The following is a 21,854-nucleotide window of genomic DNA, read 5'->3' on the forward strand; positions in this document are numbered from 1 at the left end:
TTAAGACATTCTTTGTATTCTAGACTTCAAGTGTAGTGCGGGATGTAAATAAGAATGCCTGTGTTCGTCTGACTGGTAGTGGTGCAGTAGACAGAGCAACAATCTGGGATGCTAAGCTCCAAGATTTGAAACCTAAAGTTTGCTGGCCTGAGTGTGGGCTCATTGATATGAACCCATGGGCACTGGCTTGAGCCTATAGATTGCTGGCTTGAACAAGGGGTAATTGGCTCAGCTGGAGTCCCCACCCCTCCGTCCCATCAAGGCACGTATAAGAAGCAATCAACGAACAACTAAAGTGCCGCAAGTATGAGCTGATGCTTCTCATCTTTCTCCCTTCCTGTCTCTGTCCGCATCTCTTGTTAAAAAAAAAAAGAAAAAAAAGAATGTCTGTTTCAGCCTGACCAGGTGGTGGTGCAGTGGATAGAGCGTCGGACTGGGATGCCGAGGACCCAGGTTCGAGACCCCGAGGTCATCAGCTTGAGCACAGCTCATCTGGTTTGAGCAAAGCTCACCAGCTTGGACCCAAGGTTGCTGGCCTGAGCAAGGGGTTACTCAGTCTGCTGAAGGCCCACGGTCAAGGCACATATGAGAAAGCAATCAGTGAACAACTAAGGTGTCGCAATGCGCAAGCAAAAACTAATGATTGATGCTTCTCATCTTTCCGTTTCTGCCTGTCTGTCCCTGTCTATCCCTCTAACTCTCTCTGTTTAAAAAAAAAAAAAAAAGAATGTCTGTTTCATGTTACTACCTGGTATTATTAGAAAAATAAATATAAAATAATCTTACCTCATGGATATAGATAAAAGTGGTTACCAAGGGGAAGGGGAGTAAGACAGACAATATACGATGATGGAAAATGATTTGACTTTGGATGATGGTCACACAACATAATCAACAGTTCAAATCTATAAAAATGTTTACCTGCAACCTACATACTCTTAGTGATCCATGTCAACCCATTAAATTTAATTTCTAAATTGAAATATCACTAAATTATTTTGATGTCACCTCACAAAATTTGCTTCATCCTTCCTTGCTGCTAAAAATTACTAGAAAATAAAGTGCTAAATACTTTTAAATGAACCCTTTTCCATTATAAGCAGTTTACTTACCTAATATCTCTTTACTTGATTTTAGTCCCTCCCCAAACAATGTGAATTTACTCTTACCTTACAATTTCTTCCATTTGTTGAGTTATTATCATTCGTCCCATGAATCTATCAAAGAATTCACCATTGTTACCAAAAAAAAAAACCCAATGATTTATTACTTATGACATCAACAGGTGGAAAACTTTATATACTTGTGACACTATTTCAACATGAAACAAACCAACCTTTTGTATATATAAATGGTCCAATAATCACGTTAAAAATTATAAAAGTTAATACTTGTTGGAAGTTAAGCTTTAAAAATTTTAATATTTTTGCCATCCCATTCCAGCTATGAATAAGGCAATGAATGAAAAAATGTTTTCAAGATGGTAATCCAAATGTTATATTATTACTATTACTTTCATTATCATGAGAATTTTTAATTGCTACACAAAGATGTATACATTATTTAGCCAATGATGAATGCTCACATATTTCATCACAATTTACTAAATAAGCTTTCTATGATTAGAATGATTAATTTATTTATTCATGCATTTATTCATCCAACAAATATTCACTGAGCAACTAATATGTGTGAAGTAAGTGGTGGGAACAGAGCAGTAAGCAAAAACCTATCGGTGAACTCTAGAACGTCTAGAGTAAGTGGCCAGTCATCAATGCATTTTTATAATCTGGCCCTTCAGTTCCAACTTCCACTATCAAAACAGCTTCCTAGTGTAGAGTCAATTCAAATGAACAATTACTTTCTACTATAGTGAGAAGTAAACTGCCTGGCCTGTGGTGGTGCAGTGGATAGAGCATCTACCTGGAATGCTGAAGTTGCTGGTTCGAAATCTTGGCCTTGCCTGGTCAAAGCATATACAAGCAATCAATGAATAACTAAAGTGAAGCAAGTATGAGTTGATACTTCTTGTTTCCCCCTACCCTGTCTTCTTTCAGTGAAATCAATAAATAAAATCTTAAAAATAAAATCAAACTATAATAGTAGTGTAATTCTGAAACAATAAAAAACCTCATACAGGCCCTGGCCGGTTGGCTCAGCGGTAGAGCGTCGGCCTGGCGTGCGGGGGACCCGGGTTCGATTCCCAGCCAGGGCACATAGGAGAAGCGCCCATTTGCTTCTCCACCCCCACCCCCTCCTTCCTCTCTGTCTCTCTCTTCCCCTCCCGCAGCCAAGGCTCCATTGGAGCAAAGATGGCCCGGGTGCTGGGGATGGCTCCTTGGCCTCTGCCCCAGGCGCTAGAGTGGCTCTGGTCACGGCAGAGCGACGCCCCGAAATGGCAGAGCATCGCCCCCTGAAGGGCAGAGCATCGCCCCTGGTGGGAGTGCCGGGTGGATCCTGGTCGGGCGCATGCGGGAGTCTGTCTGACTGTCTCTCCCCATTTCCAGCTTCAGAAAAATACAAATATATATATATATATATTAAAAAAAAAAAAAACCTCATACAATTACACTTTGCTCATGGCAATAAAAATTAGTCCAATGCTTTTGTAAAATGTCGGTATGTTTATGAAAGGCCAAACCCTATTAGCACTTTAATGCAATGATTCCTTTCTGCAGGATTGCCTATTCGTAGGGAATAACCTAGTACATGGTTATAAACTCGAGGAGGCAGGAAATATCATTGTTTCTTTACCATTGTATTCTCAACTTTAGTGTATGTGTTGTCAAAGTGAATACAATAATCTCAGTGTCTAGCATTATATGCCTTGATTATTGGATGTACTCAATATTTGATGAATAAAAGGTCAATAAAAATGTTCACACATCCTTTGATTAATATTTTAGAACATGATCATTCATCCATTCATTCAATAGATATTTATTGAGTGACTACTATGTGCCTAGTATTGTTCAAGCTTGTCAATTCAATAGTAAAGTGAACTATACACACACAAACATTGCTTGGCATGTATCAGACAACTCAATAAAAGAAAAAATTTAACTGCATAAACATGGTATATAAAGATATTTGTTTTTTCAACTGTAAACAAATATGTAGTAAGGTCTCCTACATGCCAGATCTATTTTATATTTTAGGTGCTTCAGATACACGAGTGAACAAAACAGACACAAATGCCTGCCCTTTAGTTTATACTGCAGTTAAGACAGGTATAATAAGCAATAAACACATGAAATAAGTACATTACACAATATACTAGGAATTTTATATTTTGTGTTATTAAAAAAGAAAAGCAGAACAACTGATGCATTCATTGGCTGATATTGTATGTGCCCTAAGGATCAAACCCACAATGCTGGCATATCAAGTCAATACTCTAACCCAGTGGTAGTCAACCTGGTCCCTACCGCCCACTAGTGGGCGTTCCAGCTTTCATGGTGGGCGGTAGCAGAGCAACCAAAGTATAAATAAAAAGATAGATTTAACTATAGTAAGTTGTTTTATAAAGATTTATTCTGCCAAACTTAGTGAAAATCCGACATAAAGTACTTGGTAAGTAATTATTATTACATGCTTTAACTTGCTGTAACTCTGCTTTATAAATTTTATAAAGTAAAGTTACTTCCCAACTTTATAAATCACCATTACTGTGGAATCGGTGGGCGGTTAGAAAATTTTACTACTAACAGAGATACAACAGTGGGCGGTAGGTATAAAAAGGTTGACTACCCTGCTCTAACCAACTCAGCCAGGGCCAGAACCCCAAATTTTTACAGGTAACCACAAAACTCTGTATCTCATTTAACTATGATGAAACTGCAAAATATTATAAAATCACATAGAGAAAAATCCATTATAAATAGTATATGGATCCAGAACAAATTATGTAAGAGATTATTATAGAAAAGCCAATGACTAATAATAGATTTGAACATTCCAACCAATAAGAAAGACATACAGTATCATATGACAAGAAGCTGATAAGTTTTACACTGTGGTTGTAATTTGTACTCATCACCAGTTTGTACTATGAATGACTTTAGTATTTCACTTTAATAATAAAAGTTATTTGTTTCATAGCCCACAATAATAAGCATATCACTGAAAGATGATTTACACTATGTTTAGTAAATTATAATGTTTAAAGGAGTTAGTTTCGAGTGAACACAAAGACACAGCCCTTGCCTTCATGGAGTACACATCCACACACATCCACACACACACAGAGACACACAATTACTTTATTCTACAAAAATAATCTTACTTCTTCTATAACTACATATTATAAAGTTTATTATTACAAAACCAGTTATAGAAGTAGAAGGTAATGGAAAGAAAGGTTTAGATGTAAGCACTGCTTTTGAATTAATACTTTGGATTAGAATTCTGGAAAATTCTGCTTTTAGCCTTTTTTCCCCTTAATTGATCTCTCCCTCAATGTCTTCAATTAGCAAAGATTTCATTGTATGCTTACAATTTTATTTTATTTGTTTATTTTTAATTTTAGAGAGAGAGGAAGGAGAAAAGAGAAAGTGAGACAGGAACCTCAATCTGTTCCTGAAAGAGCCCTGACTAAGGATCGAACTGGCAATCTCTGCACTTTGGGACAAAGCTCGTACCAACTAGCCACCTGGCCAGGGCATATGTTTATGATTTTTAAAATGAGATCTATAAATAGGACTTATAATGAGTATGTTGAATACCACTCCATACCTGTACAAGTCTGCTTCTGGTTGCTGACATTCGATCACAGCTACAAGTGTGTCCAAATTGGCAACTGTTTGTAATACTGCTGTTTCTGGAACTGCCACATGTGTCTAAAAAAAGGGAGAGGTGGAGGAATTAAATTGCAGTTTCAAGATTCAAATGAAACCCTACATATCAATTTATTAAATAAGTTTTTAATTTTTTAATTACAGCGGACATACAATATTACACATTTCAAATAATGAAACCGCATAATTAGACATTTATATAAACTTACAAAGTGATTACCCCAATAAATCTAGTTCCATCAATACCACATATAATTAGTACAATATTATCTGACTTTATTTCCTATGCTATACTTTCTATCCCCATTTATTTCAAGTTTTCTTTATCTAAAAAAAGTACCAAAATATAAAAATATTTTATTTTTCCTAAAAATACTTTCCATTTTTTTTTTAACTTGACTAAACCATGTGAGGCTACCCTGGAAATAATGTATAATACATTATTTCATTTAAAAATCTTAATAATTTTTAAAAATTTCAGTAATTTAAAAATACTTCTTCTTTACAGGTCAAGCTTTATTACATTAACCAAAGGAAAATATCACTATAACCCAAAAACATTTTGTTCACCAAGAGGCACACTTGAACAGATATAGGTACAAACCTTCAGGTTAGTTTCTCCATCCAAACTAGCAGTTGTGATATGACAAGAACCATCAAGTCGATCTGAGGACAGAAGCACCAAATCTGCAGGGAAAATTTCATCTTTGGCTATTCGAACAATATCACCCACCTATGAAGAATTTTAGGGAAAGTGAATATACCAATTTTAAAAGGCAAGAATTTATTTTATTGGGTTCTAAACAAGTAGTCTGTCACACTATTTTAATATAGGGATCTAGGCTTTTAATTAAAATATAATCAGATTAGAATTTGTGAGAGCAAAAGATAACTGATATCCATTATTTACTAAATGCATACCCGAATGTTTTTTGATCTAGTTTTTACAAGGCCACCACTTCGAACAACATAAACAGGAGCTCCATTTACTTCATTATCTGAGTTATGTCGTAACCAATCTTCATATCCCTGTAAATATCAAAAGAATAAAAAAAGAACTCCTTTTATTATAATTAGAAGATACTTTTATTAAATGAGAAAAACATAAAAACTGCCCCAAAACATTCTACTCACCAGAATTATATTAGGCTATTCTGATGCATGTATTCGTAGGAATTTGACATGCATTCGTACCAGAAACACTCTCTTCTCTTGGTTTTCATGACACAAGTTACCGGTTTTTACAGTCCTCCTCAGTTAATCCTTCTCTATTTCCTTATGGGCGCCTCCTTCTATGTTATCTTTACGGGCTCTTTTTCATCCTTTACTTTCTCACTACAGATTTCTTCTAGGCCCTGACCATTAGCTCAGCTGGTTAGAGTATCATCCTGAAACACCAGGGTTGTGGGTTTGATCCTCATTCAGGGCACATACAGGAAGCAACCAATAAATGCACAACTAAGTAAAACAACAAATGAATGCTTCCCTTTTCTCTCCCTCCTCATCTCTCAAAAAGAATAAATATATTTCTTCTATATCTTTGTCTTCAAAAATTCTGGAATTTATATCTCCAGCTCATATCTTTCTTTTGAACTCTAAAATTGAATATCCAAACTTTATTCTTATCCTCACTTTGATGTCTCACAAATGTATTAAACACGTCAAAGCTAAATTGATGATGTTCTTCAAATCTGCTGCATCTTCAGTGTTTCCCACCTTAACAAATGACATCACAATCTACTGAGTTGCTAATATTAGAAATCTGGGGAGTCATTTTTGATTCCTACCTTTTCTTAACACCTATTCAATACATATGTTCTGCTTCTACATACAAATGGTATTTTTAAAATAAAATATAGAATTCATACAGCATTATTACAGATGATAAACAGAAAAAATGAACAGATTTTAAGAGTGAGGTTGAATTATTTCACTTTCTTAAAACACTAGCCCAATATAATTATTATTTGTACCTCAAAAAATATGGTAAACTGTGGATCATCATTAAAAAGGGAAAAAGGCATAAGCATTTCACAAAGAATACTTTGATAAAATGGTAAGAAGTAGCATGTTTTTTTGGGTTTTTTTTTTTTTTTGCCTGACCAGGCGATGGTGCAGTAGATAGAGCGCCGGCCTGGGATGCTGCAGATCCAGGTTTGAAATCCTGACGTCACCAGCTTGAGCACGGGCTCATCCAACTTGAGCGTGGGATCATAGACATAAGCCCACAGTCGCTGGCTTCAGCCCAAAGGTCTCTCGCTTGAAGCCCAAGGTCACTGGCTTGAACAACGTATCACTGGCTTGGCTGGAGCCCCCCAGTCAAGGCACATAAGAGAAAGCAATCAATGAACAACTATAGGTGCTGCAACTATGAACTGATGCTTCTCATCTCTCTCCCTTCCTGTCTGTCCCTGTCTGTTTCTCTCTTAAAAAAAAAAAAAAGCATTTTTTAAGGGAAAAAGACTGTTATTTTAGAGAAAATTTAAGAACTCAGAGGTATAGCACAAGATAACAAAATGATATGTGATAGCATTAAGTGATAAAAGTAGGGTACAGAGTGTGTTGTGTTCTATGCTATCATTTCTGAAAAATATGCTTGCCTCTGAAAACACTCTATATAGATATCTGGGCTAATGTACAAATAATGGCTCCCTCAGAGAGGAAGACCCAGGAGAATGGGGATTAGAAGCATAAACTTTTACTCTATGCTATTTTGTATTGTTTCTATTTTTTTTAAATATGTGCATCTATTATCTAAAAAATATTGTAATGCTATAAAATATGGAGCAAATATTAAAGATTGCATGAAGGTCCATTTTTTCAGGGCAAAACCTTTTAGGAAAGAATTCTTAAAATATTTAAATTATGTTGGCCCCATTGAAGATATGGTATGACAATTTTAGAGAAATTTAATTGAGAGTCAAAACATTTTTTCTTTTCTTTTTTTTAATTCAGTGAGAGGAGGGGAGGCAGAGACAGACTCCCGCATGCACCCTGACCAGGATCCACTCTTGTGTGCCCTGACCAGAAATTGAACCTGAGACATCCACACACCAGGCTGACGCTCCACCACTGAGCCAACTGGCCACGGCAAAACATTTTTTCTGAAACTGTCAAAAACCATACTTCATTTTATAGTCAGACGACATTAACAGCAGAGCAATAATAATAACAGTATCTTTTTTAACACAAATTCACAAATTCTAATATATCCTATATATTACTGCCACATAAATCTTTCCAAAACATTGTTTTAATTCACTATCCTGTTTCAAGCTCCCTCAATAACTCAATATTTGAAACAAAGATTCTTCCATCCTGTTTAATTTACTAATCTACATTCCCAATATTACCTTTTAGTATTTTCATATACAGTGTCAAACATTAATCAGACATGTTATTCCCCAAAATAAGTCTTGCTTTTCTTGCACTTGGACCTTTGATTAAGTTTTGTATTACTACTTCACTTTTTCCACCAATTGTCATTTTACTCATATTCCAAGTTTCATCTCTAAGTGGTTTCTTCAACCCAAATCTCCTTGATTATCCTGACAGTATTCCACCCTTTCTCTGAACACCTATAGCTCACTGGCTCTTACTACTACCTTAATGAAACAATAATTATTTTTGTTTGGTCTTATCTTCCCTATTTCATAGGTTTTGAGCTCATATAGGGCAGACTATGATGTTGACCTTAGAATTATATCTTGCAATTATACAATTTGAGAAAACTTAAATGTGCTAATATTAATTTTTTATAATTTATTTAGAAATTAAATTTAATGGGGTGACATTGATGAATAAGAGTACACATATTTCGGGTAAAGATTTCTATAGCATTTGGACTGCTGATTGTGTTGTGTGTCCATCACCCAATGTCAAATCATTTTCTGTCATCATGTATTTGTCCTTTACTCCTCTTCCCTGGTAACCACTTAACTTTTATCTATGTCCATGAGTCTCAATTTTATATCCACCTATGTGTAAAATCATACAGTTCTTAGCTTTTTCTGATTTACTTATTTCATTTCATATAATGTTCTCAAGGTCCATCCACGATGTCGTAAATGGCAATATATCATCTTTCTTTTGTTTGTGTAGTAACTCATTGTATATATGTACCATATCTTCTTTAATGTTATATTTACTCAACTAGAGTATAAATAACTGATAATATAGTTTTTCTTTGTGCAAAGGACAAAGAAAAAAGAGAGAAGAGGCAAAGATTAGAACATGGGAACTTTCATTTTTACAATTTTTCCAAAGTTTATTCTACTGATCTATAGTAATAGACATATAAATCTGAATAGTATATTCTATTAAGCTGTGTGTTATTAAATGAGCACAATTTAGAAATAGCTGTTGGTGAAAACTTAGAATCCTGATGTTGTAAATAGAGAAAATCTTTACATATTTTCTTATAAATTTCCTTATAAATTTTCTCTTTGAAAATTATGTAACCTTTCCTATTTCTTCACTTGCTTTAGTTGCCAAGAAGCTCTCATGTAAATTTAGTCATTAAGTGCAATAACTACACTAACATAGTTTTGAGACATATTCTTCCTGCTTCTTACCTGCTTTTACTTAACCCATTTTGGAAGGACACAAACTGTCAATTATCATCATCATCATCACTGTTATGTTAAACTCTATTTTGAAGATATTAAATTTATCAGCAGTTTTTCAACTCAATTAATGGCATCACATTCCAAATAAACCCAGTCTGCATTTGGCCAAATACACTGCTCACAAAAATTAGGGGATACTTCAAAATAAATATGAAGTAATAAAAAAAGAAGCATTTGATTTTTTTATTAGACAAGAACATCAGAAAAGCAAACAAGTCAAAGAAAGTTGTTCAATTATGCAAATGAGATGCAAAACCAACTTTTATTTCATTGGTGAAAATGCAGTATACAAAAGGCTAAAAGTACTGGAGCATCTGCATATTTCCTGATTCCTTAATTTTTGTGAGCAGTGTATCTATTAGTAAACCAAGGTAAGAAGCACTGCAATGTTTTACGTTGCTTTAAAAAAATATTCAACAGATTCATTCATTCATTCATTTACCTGTCAAGCAAATTATTTACTGATGGTACAATATATGCACGATCATGTTCTGGTCACTGGTTTATAAAACAAAATCTTTGGCCTCAAATGAAGGCAACAAACTAATAAACATTTATTCAACAGAATAGGTAGTGACAAAGGATATGAACAAAAAGACCAGAGCATGAAATGACAGAGTGACATGGTAGTCACGAAAAGCCTAAGCTGTCCAAGGGGAAATGTTGCACAAGCAGCTGTATATCTGTGTCAGAGGTCAGGGATAGTTTCAGGATACATATAAATTTGAGAAACATTAACATATAAATGTTATTTTAAGCCACTACTCTAGATGAAATAATCTAAGGGGAAGCTACATATAGAAAATATGTTGAAGGGCTGGCCCTGGCTGGTTGGCTCAGTGGTAGAGCATTGGCCTGGTGTGTGGATATCTCGGGTTCAATTCCTGGTCAGGGCACACAGGAGAAGCAACCATCTGCTTCTCCACCCCTCCTTTTTCCCCTTCTCTCTCTCTCTCTCTCTCTCTCTCTCTCTCTCTCCACCACCCCCTCCTGCAGCCATGGCTCGATTGGTTTGAGCTCATCAGCCCTGAGTACTGAGGATGGCTCCGTGGAGCTTCTGCCTCAGGTGCTAAAAATAGCTTGTTTGCGAGTGGCCCCAGATGAGCAGAGCATCAGCCCCAGACGGGTTGCTGGTGGATCCTGGTTGGGGTGCATGTGGGAGTCTGTCTATTTCCCCTACCCTCACTTGGAAAAGAATAAAGTTAAAAGAAAAAAAAAGAAGAAAATATGTCAACAGGACAAATACATGCTGCTTTGATTAAATAACATCTGCAAAACCAAGTAAATATATATCTATGATGTGATTTAGATGCTTATTGACTTACAGTCTCCAAAAGCACAGTAAAGAAAGGGAATCAAACAGTGAGAGCAGCAGGCATGATATTCTGACACAGTAGATACCCAATCTAACTGTTAAAATACATTATAGCTCAGAATTATGAAGTGTCTGTCAATTTCCATGACAATTTAAACTTTATTCCCTAAACTTATAAAATGGGAATTTATTATATTTACATTCAACTAGCTCTCTTTCAGGTGGAAGGAACCATCTCTACATAACTGAGCCTCTTCCTAGTTTTTCTGAGTAGTAGTAGCTATAAGGACATAACACTCCTACAAATTTATTTCTTACTTGGCATGTTAATCCAATAATCCTGTTTTTCTATACTTAGATTTTAATACCAAGTCAGAATACAGTTAAAACTTTCCTCTAGGGCAGTGGTCCCCAACCCCCGGTCCGCGGACCGGTACCGGTCCGTGGGCCATTTGGTACCAGTCCGCAGAGAAAGAATAAATAACTTACATTATTTCCGTTTTATTTATATTTAAGTCTGAATGATGTTTTATTTTTAAAAAACAACCAGATTCCCTCTGTTACATCCGTCTAAGACTCACTCTTGATGCTTGTCTCGGTCACGTGATACATTTATCCGTCCCACCCTAAAGGCCAGTCAGTGAAAATATTTTCTGACATTAAACCGGTCTGTGGCCCAAAAAAGGTTGGGGACCACTGCTCTAGGGTACAACATCACATAAAAATCAACTTCACTAGAGAAAGTGGTAAAAAGTAGAAAAGCACTAAACAATTTTTTAAGCACTATTCAAAATGTGCATGCTAGAAGTACATCGTCCACTACCTATAAATATATCCCGTTTAAATTGTATTTCTTTCTTTCTTTTTTTTAATTTTTAGAATTAGAGAAAGGAAAGGAGGGAGGGAAAGAGAAACATTGATTTCATGTTCCACTTATTTATGCATTCACTGGTTGATTCTTTTATGTACCTGGATCAGAAATCAAACCCGCAACCTTGGCATACTGGGATAACACTCTAACAACTGAACTACATGGCCAGGGCCTGAATGGTATTTCTTTTAAATATTGCCAAACTCTACAAAGATAATTATAATAATGTTTCGTATATAATTTGGTTTATACATATAAAATACTTGTTTTTGGATGTTTCCTAGTTGTGTCAAAAGAAAAACATATTGAAACAATGGTAATCATACTATGAGTCACCTATATTATAACAGTGTGGCTTAATTCAGTTTAATTTTAATATAAGCAACAACAAAAAAGTTGCTGCTTTCTTATGAAAATTATTTTCACAACAATAAATGGTACTTGGGAGCGGACATATTTAGCAAGTTACGAATGACATGGGGGGAAAAAAGAATATAGAAAACATTTCATACCTGCTTTATGGCGGTTACTGTTATCACAAAGAATAATGGAAGTCCACTGGTAATTGGACTGGTAGGTGTGTCAATCATAAGCTAGATTAAAAAAAAAAGAATGCAGAGTTTTATATTTTTATATTGTACACATCACACTAAACATCTTACATCTCAGATGTACTGGGAATTCTGAGAACACTATACAAAATGTGTACCATAGTCCAGAGTAAAAAATAATAAGAGGGACATAATGTACAGTGAGTATAGTTAAGTTCAGTTTTACAAGTTCACTTTGCTGGCTATTATTTATATGGGGTTAGCAGAATACCTAAATCTGCTGTGTACCCACAAATACTGTTAGCGTGAACTCAGTCATGACTCTGCCTTAACAGACAGTACTTCACTTCTTCCTATTTGCCTAGGAGTAGAGCTACAGGGCCTCAAACTCATTTCACATTTCTTTGTCCATCCTGATAAATGCTGAAAAGTCTAGCTGTAATATTTACTCTGGGATTCAGAATAAACTCATCACTTAGGAAGATAAAAGAACAAGAAATGAAACCAGGGAAACCGTTTCTCTTCCATAATAGATTTTGTTAAATCTAGAGGAGCCAGGGGGTTACAGCTTGGGAAATGATATTGTAATTATGATACGACCACAGTTTCAATAAACTGCTGGAGAAGAAATTTTTGTAGCAATTACATGTGGGTAGTTAAAACATGGATATAAAGATTTATTAATGTTCCTTTAAACCACAGAGGCCAATTAAATTTGTTATAATCTACAGACAAGCTGAATTCCTGATCATAGCTGGTAATTTCAATAATAAATGTTATATGGACATGGTTAGTATAAATTTCTCACTTTCCTGAAAAAATCAAGCTGCTATTCTATTGATAAAATATCAGAAGTTTCTTTATTTTTTATTTATTTTATTTTATTTTTTTATTTTTTGTATTTTTATGAAGCCGGAAACGGGAAGAGACAGACAGACTCCCGCATGCGCCCGACTGGGATCCACCCGGCACGCCCACCAGGGGGCATCGCTCTGCCGCGACCAGAGCCACTCTAGCGCCTGGGGCAGAGGCCAAGGAGCCATCCCCAGCACCCGGGCCATCTTTGCTCCAATGGAGCCTTGGCTGCGGGAGGGGAAGAGAGAGACAGAGAGGAAGGAGGGGGTGGGGGTGGAGAAGCAAATGGGCGCTTCTCCTATGTGCCCTGGCCGGGAATCGAACCCGGGTCCCCCGCACGCCAGGCCGACGCTCTACCGCTGAGCCAACCAGCCAGGGCCAACAATTATTTTTTATTTTAATTTTTTGTATTTTTCCAAAATGAGAAGCAGGGGGACGCAGATAGACTCCCACATGCGCCCAATCGGTATCCACCTGGCATGCCCACCAGGGGGAGATGCTCAGCCTATCTGGGGCATTGCTCTGTTGCCACCAGAGCCATTCTAGCACCTGAGGCAGAGGCCATGGAGCCATCCTCAGCGCCTGGGCAAACTTTGCTCCAATGGAGCCTTTGCTGTGGGAGGGGAAGAGAGAAATAGAGAGAAAGGAGAGGAGTAAGGGTGAAGAAGCAGATGGGTGCTTCTCCTGTGCGCCCTGGCCGGGAATTGAACCCGGGAATCAAACACAAGGCTGACTCTCTACCGCTAAGCCAACCGGCCAGGGCCTAACAATTATTTTTTAAAAAGTAATTGTTTCCTCAAGCTTTAAAGTAATAACTTGACTAGTGTTTTTCTTTTAAAACCCGAGGTTCCAGTGAGAGAAAAGTTCAGACTTCATATGAAAATTCAATGCCACATTAAAAGAGAATGCTAAAGTATTATCAGAAAAGAAATAATCTTTTAAAAGAAAATGATAACTATTTTTGTATTTTCACTCATACTCAAGTTTTATAAGCTTTCTCTTTATATTTTGATATTAGGGAAAAAGTACAATATGAAACTAAGAAACTGTTAACCAGTTTATAACAAATATTGATTCAAGTTAAGAAAATGGTCTACTGGAAAAAAATCTATTCTCATGGGATTCTTAAAAATTAGAAAAATAATTTAAATAAAAGTAAAATTGACATTAAAAATATTTACTTTGTACCAACATGGTTCTATAGTCAGAGATGTGCCAATAAACATTTGCTTTATATTAAAAACCAAAATATTTATATTCTGGAAGAACATCTGGAAGATGTTACTTTTTTGACTTTGATTATGGTTATGAGCACCACAGCACATCAATAATGAAACAAAATTGAATTAATCTTAAAATTCATTGGCTAGTTTCTAGAAATCTAGATGTGGTTAAATTACTGTATTCACTGAATACAATGGGAAAGCTCTGCAGAAAATAAATGGTCCCAAAAATCAAATGATTTAGAACACAATGAAACTTTTCCCTGAAGACATATTTTTAGAAATCTTATCTATAAAACTAACCATCTATTGAGTGATAAAACTTACCTGAACCAAAAATATAATAAGAAAATAAAAGTTTGCCACTCTTCTGAATTGTTCAAATAAGTTCTTTGGAACAAAATTCCATACAGTATACTAAAAAAAAAAGAGAGAAATAATTAATATTTAAAAATAATACATACTATATGCATACAATTAGTAAAATCAGATTTACTAAGTAAGCTCTTAGACAAATTCATGTAATTTTATTTATTTTTTGAGAGAGAGGTTGGGAGAGAGAGACAGGAAATGGAACTAGCAACCTTCCTGCTCCAGAACGATGCTCCAACCGAGTTATCTAGCCAGGGCTTAAGTTTTTTTTGTTTTGTTTTTTTTTAGAGAGAGACAGACAGAGGAAGGGAGAAAGAGAGAGGGCAGGGGAAGGGAAGCATTCATTTGTTATTGCACTCAGTCATGCATTCTGTGGTTGGCTTCCATGTGTGCCCTGACCGCAACCTTACTGTTTTGGGACGGCGCTCTTAACTGAGCTAACCAGCAAGGGCCAACTCTTTTTTTCCCCCTTAATACTGAAATTTGTTGGATTGTTTTCTTTGTAAAATTTGTAAAAAATGTGGAACACTTCACAAATGTCCATGTCATCCTTGCTCAGAGGCCATGCTAATCTTCTCTGTATTATTCCAACTTCAGTATTTGTGCCACTAAAGCAAGCACTCATGTAGCTCCTGATGGTACATAAACTATCTGATGGCATATCTAAACATTTTAAAAATATTTTAAAATTACTATTATTGGGGTGATATTGGTTAATAAGATAATTTGGTTTAAAATGCACATTTCTATGATACATGATCTGTATACTGCATTGCATGCTCACCACTAAATGTCAAATCACATTTTACTTTAATCATTTGTTTTGGACTTTAGTTATTACTTTCTGGTTATTACACCCAACCTAAAGATAAATAAGAATTGTTAAGAATGTTTATACTAGCCCTGGCCGGTTGGCTCAGTGGTAGAGCATCGGCCTGGCATGCAGAAGTCCCGGGTTCGATTCCCGGCCAGGGCACACAGGAGAAGCGCCCATCTGCTTCTCCACCTCTCCCCCTCTCCTTCCTCTCTGCCTCTCTCTTCCCCTCCCGCAGCGAGGCTCCACTGGAGCAAAGATGACCCGGGCGCTGGGGATGGCTCCTTGGCCTCTGCCCCAGGCGCTAGAGTGGCTCTGGTCGCAACAGAGCGACGCCCCGGAGGGGCAGAGCATCGCCCCCTGGTGGGCAGAGCATCGCCCCCTGGTGGCCGTGCCGGGTGGATCCCGGTAGGGCACTTGCGGGAGTCTGACTGTCTCTCCCCGTTTCCAGCTTCAGAAAAATACAAAAAAAAAAAAAAAAAAAAAAGAATGTTTACACTAAATACAATCTGTCTTATATTTTAGTTAGCTCAGTGTCAGAAATAGAAGAAATGGTATAATTATTCAATTATTTGCTGTTAAGTAAGAAATGTGGAAAAATAACCCAGAATATAAACCAGATTTAAAAATAAGTTAAAAATAAGCTAAATACCCACCATGAAAATCTCATAAAGGACATAAAATTATCACAGTGTCAATTTTAAAGTAGACCAGTAAAATATAATGGTTAAGAATATAGATGATAGGGGGTTAAACTGCTCTGGCCTACATCTTAATTCTAGGTCACTAAATGAACCTGGACTTAATCTTTCTGAGCCTCACTTTGTACTTCTCTAAAAAGAGGACATTAATCATCATATTGTATTTTGTAATCATACTGTTATAAAGATTAAATGTGTCTACGGCCATACCACCCTGAACGCGCCCGATCTCGTCTGATCTCGGAAGCTAAGCAGGGTCGGGCCTGGTTAGTACTTGGATGGGAGATAAAGATTAAATGGGTTTATACACTTATAAAGCACTTAGGACAGAACCTGGCTCATTCATTGCTATGTATCTGCTATATTATTAATCAACTCATAGGTCTATAACACTTTATCATAAGGGCAAAGGTACAACCAAATTTCATTTGTGTCACTCACTACCCACAACACAACTCCATATATGAAACAGGAAAATACTTTATAGCACTGTTATTTTACCTAGGTAAATTCTGCCAGTAGAATATAAGATCCCTGAGGATAGGAACATTGTTTTATTTATTGTACTATCCAGCACATACACACTACTGCTTGGCACATGATTGGACATCAAAACTTTAGTAGAACAGATGAATAAACAAATAAATAAATAAATATGACTGAAATGTTTTGTTTTCTGTTTTTTCAGATAACTATCCTGATGTCAGGCAATGAAGCCTTAATGATTACTGACAACACAAGGTATTTCAAGAGACATTTTATCTCATTTTCTCTGGTGCAATGTAAGATGGTTTTAGTTTCTAAACTTTCATATGTCAAAAATTCACTTTTTTTTGAGAGAAGCAGAGAGACAGACTGGAAGGAGGGGGAGAGAGAAAGAAGAGATGAGAAGCATCAATTCGTAGTTGTGTCACTTTAGTTGTTCACTGATTACTTCTCATACATGCCTTAATCAGGGGCTCAAGTCAAGCTAGTGATCCCTTGCTCAAGCCAGTGAAGTGACCCTGCACTCAAGCTAGTAAGCTTGAGCTCAAGTCAGCAACCTCAGGGTTTCAAACCTGGGACTTCAGTGTCCCAGGCTGCCACCATCAGTCAGGCAAAATAATTTATTTTATTTTATTTTTCATTTTTTTAAGTGAGAGGTAGGGAGGTAGAGACATACTCTCACATGCATCTGGACTGGGATCCCATCCTGCAAGCCCCCTACCAGACAATGCTCTGCCCATCTAGGCTGCAGCTCTGTTGCTCAGCAACTGAGCTATGTTAGCACCTGAAGTGAGGCCATGGAGCCATCCTCAACTCCTGGGGCCAACTTTGCTTAAACCATTCAAGCCATGGCTTTGGGAGAGGAAGAGAAAGAGAGAGATAGAAGGGGGAGGAATGGAGGAACGGATGGTCGCTTCTTCTGTGTTCCCTGACTGGGAATCAAACACCGGACTTCCACATGATGGCCAAAGCTCTACCACTGAGCAAACCATCCAGGGCCAAAATTCACTTCTTAATCAACTGGTTTGAGACCTAAAACTTCCTTTTCTATATGAACAACTTTTATAAATATGGAAGGGTCCATAAAAGCCTATTTGACTCAAAGGTATATAAAGGAGTTGTATAATATCTAACAACCTTTCTTTCTTAGGTGAAATTATATTTTTCAGTTCTAATCTAGGATACCTGAAACATATATTCCTGTGGTAAACTCAGTGGCTTCAGATTCTGGAATTGGGAATTATGTTCAGGGCTCTAGAGAGAAGAGAGATACTTCTTGGAACCAAATGTTGTTACTGTTCAATAACTGTATATAAGATGGTAACTCTGGTTCAAATCATCTCAGGCTAATCTTAACTAGAGTAGAAATATAGTTGTCCTTACAGGGGGTCAGAGTATTCCATGTAATTTTCTTAGTCATCAAATCATATGCATAAACAATATAAGAATTAGGTTGGCAATGTCCTAAGCTTACATCAATCTATTTAAATCATAACAGTGACAATATAGTTTGTCTTCCAGAATCTTGAAAAGAGCAACTACATAAATTGGCAATAAGATAATTGGGTTCAGGACATTTTATTTGGCTAGAGCCCAATAATGCAATGGAAAAAACTCAGAATAAAGAAAAATATCTTATGTAAACTAGCTTACAAATTGCTAGGAACTGTTATTTCCAGGTTTTATGAAATATAAACAAATTAATAAATTGAGTGATTCTAAATTCTGTGCTTGTTTTATACAGAAGATGGAGGCTGGTAAAATAATATTAAACAGCCTGACCAGGCGGTGGAACAGTGGATAGAGCATCGGACTGGGATGCGGAAGACCCAGGTTTGAGACCCCGAGGTTGCCAGCTTGAGCGCGAACTCATCTGGTTTGAGCAAAAAGCTCACCAGCTTGAGCCCAAGGTCACTGGCTCGAGCAGGGGTTGCTTGGTCTGCTGAAGGCCTACGGTCAATGCACATATGAAAAGGCAATCAATGAACAATTAAGGTGTTGCAATGTGCAACGAAAAACTAATGATTAATGCTTCTCATCTCTCCGTTCCTGTCTGTCTGTCCCTGTCTATCCCTCTCTCTGACTCTCTTTGTCTCTGTAAAAAAAAAAAGAAAAAAAGAAAAACATACCAAAATAATATTAAACACTATGAAAACATTCTAAGAAAAAAAATGATTCATTAGGCTTTAAAATGTTTAAATTATTATATAATAATAGTCAAGAAAAATGAATAAGAAGTATAACTTCTTTGCAGTTATGTATCTGACTATATAATTGACCTTTTTATCTTGTAAGGTCTGACAGTAAGAAAACCAAAACACCAATACAAAATTAAATATATTACAAAGAAGTTTAAACTTAAAATAAGATGGTTACCACGGTAAACTTAATTAAACAAGATGTATTGTGCATCTACAATGCACAAGATACTTGCACAATAAGAGAACAATGATAAGTTCAATATTAAACAGAATATTTAAGAACAAAATATCAACAGCTGCATTCAAAGATAAAGTAAATGAAGAATTGAAAGAGAAAGTAGTCAGTGAGAACGAAAAGTTGAATAACAGAGACTCCTATTTGACATGGGCTTTAAGAGAGGAATATTCACAGGCTGAAACAGAGGGAGAACATTTCAGGAAGGAAGGACAGTACGAACAAAGGCAAAGGGGGAAAACAAGGCAAGGAGGGAGAGAGTTCATTTTGGCGTTGTGGCTTAAAAGATAACGTGGTCTGGAGGAGTTTAGGGAATAATAGTGAGTAAAAAGGTAGTAAAAAGGGAACAATAGGAGCTAACCTCATTTATGGTCAGGAAAAAAATTGACACTGTCTATATGCCTGCTTCTTGAAATTGTGGTAAAAAGCATGAATTCTACATTTCAAAAACTGTGGCCTGACCAGGCAGTGGCGCAGTGGATGGAGCATCGGACTGGGATGCTGAAGACCCAGGTTCGAGACCTCGAGGTTGCCAGCTTAAGCGCAGGCTTACTGGCTCTGACCCAAGATCGCTGGCTCGAGCAAGGGGTTACTCAGTCTGCTGAAGGCCCACGGTCAAGGCACATATAAGAAAGCAATCAATGAACAACACAGGTGTCACAGCAAAAAACTAATGCTTGATACTTCTCATCTCTCTCTGTTCCTGTCTATCTGTCCCTATCTCTGACTCTCTATCTCTGTTAAAACAAACAAACAAACAAACAAACAATGGTGGCCCTGGGTGGGTAGTTGGTTGATTAGAGCACTATCCCAATGCTCAGAGTTTGCCGGTTTGATCCCTGGCCAGGGCACATATAGAAACAGATTGATGTTCCTTTCTCTCTCTAAAATCAATCAATAAAAAAATTTTTTTTAAGGCCCTGAATGGTTGGCTCAGTGGTAGAGCACTGGCCCGGAGTGTGGATGGCCCAGGTTTGATTCCCGGTCAGGGCACACAGGAGAAGCGCCTGCTTTTCTACCCTTCTCCCTCCACTTTCTCTCTCTCTCTCTTCCCCTCCCACAGCCAAGGCTCAATTGGTTCAAGCACATCGGCCCCAGGCACTGAGGATGGCTCCTGGGGCCTTTGCCTCAGAGGCTAAAAACAGCTCCATTGTGAGCATGGCCTCAGCTGGGCAGAACATCTGCCCCAGATGGAGGTTGCTGGGTGGATCTCAGTTGGGGCACATGAGGGAGTCTATCTCCCCTCTTCTCACTTGGAAAAGAAATAATAAATAAAAAATTTTAAAAAGTATATTTTTAAATTGTGGTTATCAACATGATATAACAAAGGCACAATGGTAGGGAAGTTCAACATGAGTTTATGGAATAGCAGGTAATCTGGCTGGGAGGTAATTTAAGAAAGCAGTAGTGGAGTAATAAGGAAAATAAGGAAGTAATAAAGGAGTAATGAGGAAGTAAGGAGGGAGATAATTCTCATGTATACTAAAAAAAAGCTGTATTTATTTCAATAACTATATTTTTGAAACTGTGGTCAAAAACATTAAAACTAATACTACTGCATATGAAAGTCATATAAAGATATTTAATCCCAAAAGTTTTCCAGTACATGCAACTTTCAGGAAGAGGGCTGGAGCCGCAAAGTATGGAATAGCAGACGGCTTTATTGAGTACAGAGCGCACACCCCGCCTGGCAAGGTTCCCTGGCCCCCAGGAAAGAAAGAGAGATGGAGGTGAAAGATGGAGGTCAGGGAAGTTGCAAAGATTAAACCACGTGGGAGATATTTAAAGGGTCCCTCTAGGGAAGTGGAGCTACTATGATGTGGTGAAATTTCACTGGCTGGCAGACGATCGCTTCTTTCCAAATGGTTCCTGGGAAGCTTCCTTTGGCGGGCTTGATTGTGGGCGGTCCTAGCCAAAGTGGGTGGGTCTGAGTTCTCCACATGACTATCCCTCTATCCACCGACCTTACACTCTCCACTTTAGAACCCTTGATAGGATGTCACTAATGGGTGTGTTAGCTATGTAAATAATGTGAAGACTGAAAGAAAAAGGGTAGAGGCCCTGGCTGGGTAGTTCAGTTGGATAGAGTGTCCTCCCCGATACACCAAGGTTGCGAGTTCAATACCCAGTCAGAACACATGGAAGAACCAACCAATGCGTACATAAATAAGTATAATAACAAATCGATGTATCTCTCTCTCAAACCCATAAACAAATTTAAAAAATATTTTAAGGGTAGAACAAAGGAATCACTGGCCTAAGACAATATTGTTGGGAAAGATGAGATCAGGATTAAAGAGAAAATTATTAGTCACCTTTGAAGGGAGGGAAGGAGCAATACAAAAATGCTTCTTAGGGTGATCTATTAAACAATAGTTGTGATCTAAGAAGGACTTTACCCTTAGTCTCTTTGACTCACATCCTTTATACCTGCACTGTCCAATAAGGTAAACCCATTGCATGTAGCTATTGATATTTAATTGAAAATAAATTAAAATTAAGTTCTTCAAGTGTATTAGCTGCATTTCAGGCCTGAATGACCTATATATCTAATGGCTATCATATTAGTGTAAAAAACATTTCCATCATGAGAGAAAAGTCCATTGGACAGCATTACTTTATAATCTTCAGTATCAAAATAAACTAAGACTCTTAAAAATGAAACTAGGAAGAATATGTAAGACTGAAACAGTATTTGGTACTATAGAATGTTTACAAAATAATAAAATTGTAGGAAGTCAGGTTTCAAAGTCAAGAAGAACTGAGATCAAACTTCAATCTCATCACTTGCTAGTGTGCAACCTCA

The 21,854-nt window shown here is 37.0% G+C and overlaps 1 protein-coding gene and 1 non-coding gene across 6 annotated transcripts in view; both read right to left on the reverse strand.

The window, feature by feature from the left end:
- The window catches only part of ATP11B (ATPase phospholipid transporting 11B (putative)), a 142,633-nt gene that overhangs the window by 82,083 nt on the left and 38,696 nt on the right, over positions 1 to 21,854 (reverse strand). For 4 of the 5 annotated variants that reach the window (XM_066347696.1, XM_066347695.1, XM_066347699.1 and 1 more), the window contains exons 3-8: positions 14,567 to 14,656; positions 12,123 to 12,203; positions 5,718 to 5,825; positions 5,401 to 5,529; positions 4,735 to 4,838; positions 1,170 to 1,217 (exon numbers count right to left, since the gene is read on the reverse strand). In XM_066347696.1, coding sequence (XP_066203793.1) covers positions 1,170 to 1,217; positions 4,735 to 4,838; positions 5,401 to 5,529; positions 5,718 to 5,825; positions 12,123 to 12,203; positions 14,567 to 14,656 — 560 coding nt within the window. The remainder of the gene's footprint in view (positions 1 to 1,169; positions 1,218 to 4,734; positions 4,839 to 5,400; positions 5,530 to 5,717; positions 5,826 to 12,122; positions 12,204 to 14,566; positions 14,657 to 21,854) is intronic. The other variant, XM_066347698.1, reaches the window with a different exon arrangement.
- Positions 15,126 to 15,232, reverse strand: LOC136380203 (U6 spliceosomal RNA). Its single transcript, XR_010746879.1, has one exon. It is a non-coding gene; the product is annotated as a U6 spliceosomal RNA (small nuclear RNA).

The sequence above is a fragment of the Saccopteryx leptura genome, chromosome 8 (genome assembly GCF_036850995.1).
Source record: "Saccopteryx leptura isolate mSacLep1 chromosome 8, mSacLep1_pri_phased_curated, whole genome shotgun sequence".
Lineage (NCBI taxonomy): Eukaryota > Metazoa > Chordata > Mammalia > Chiroptera > Emballonuridae > Saccopteryx > Saccopteryx leptura.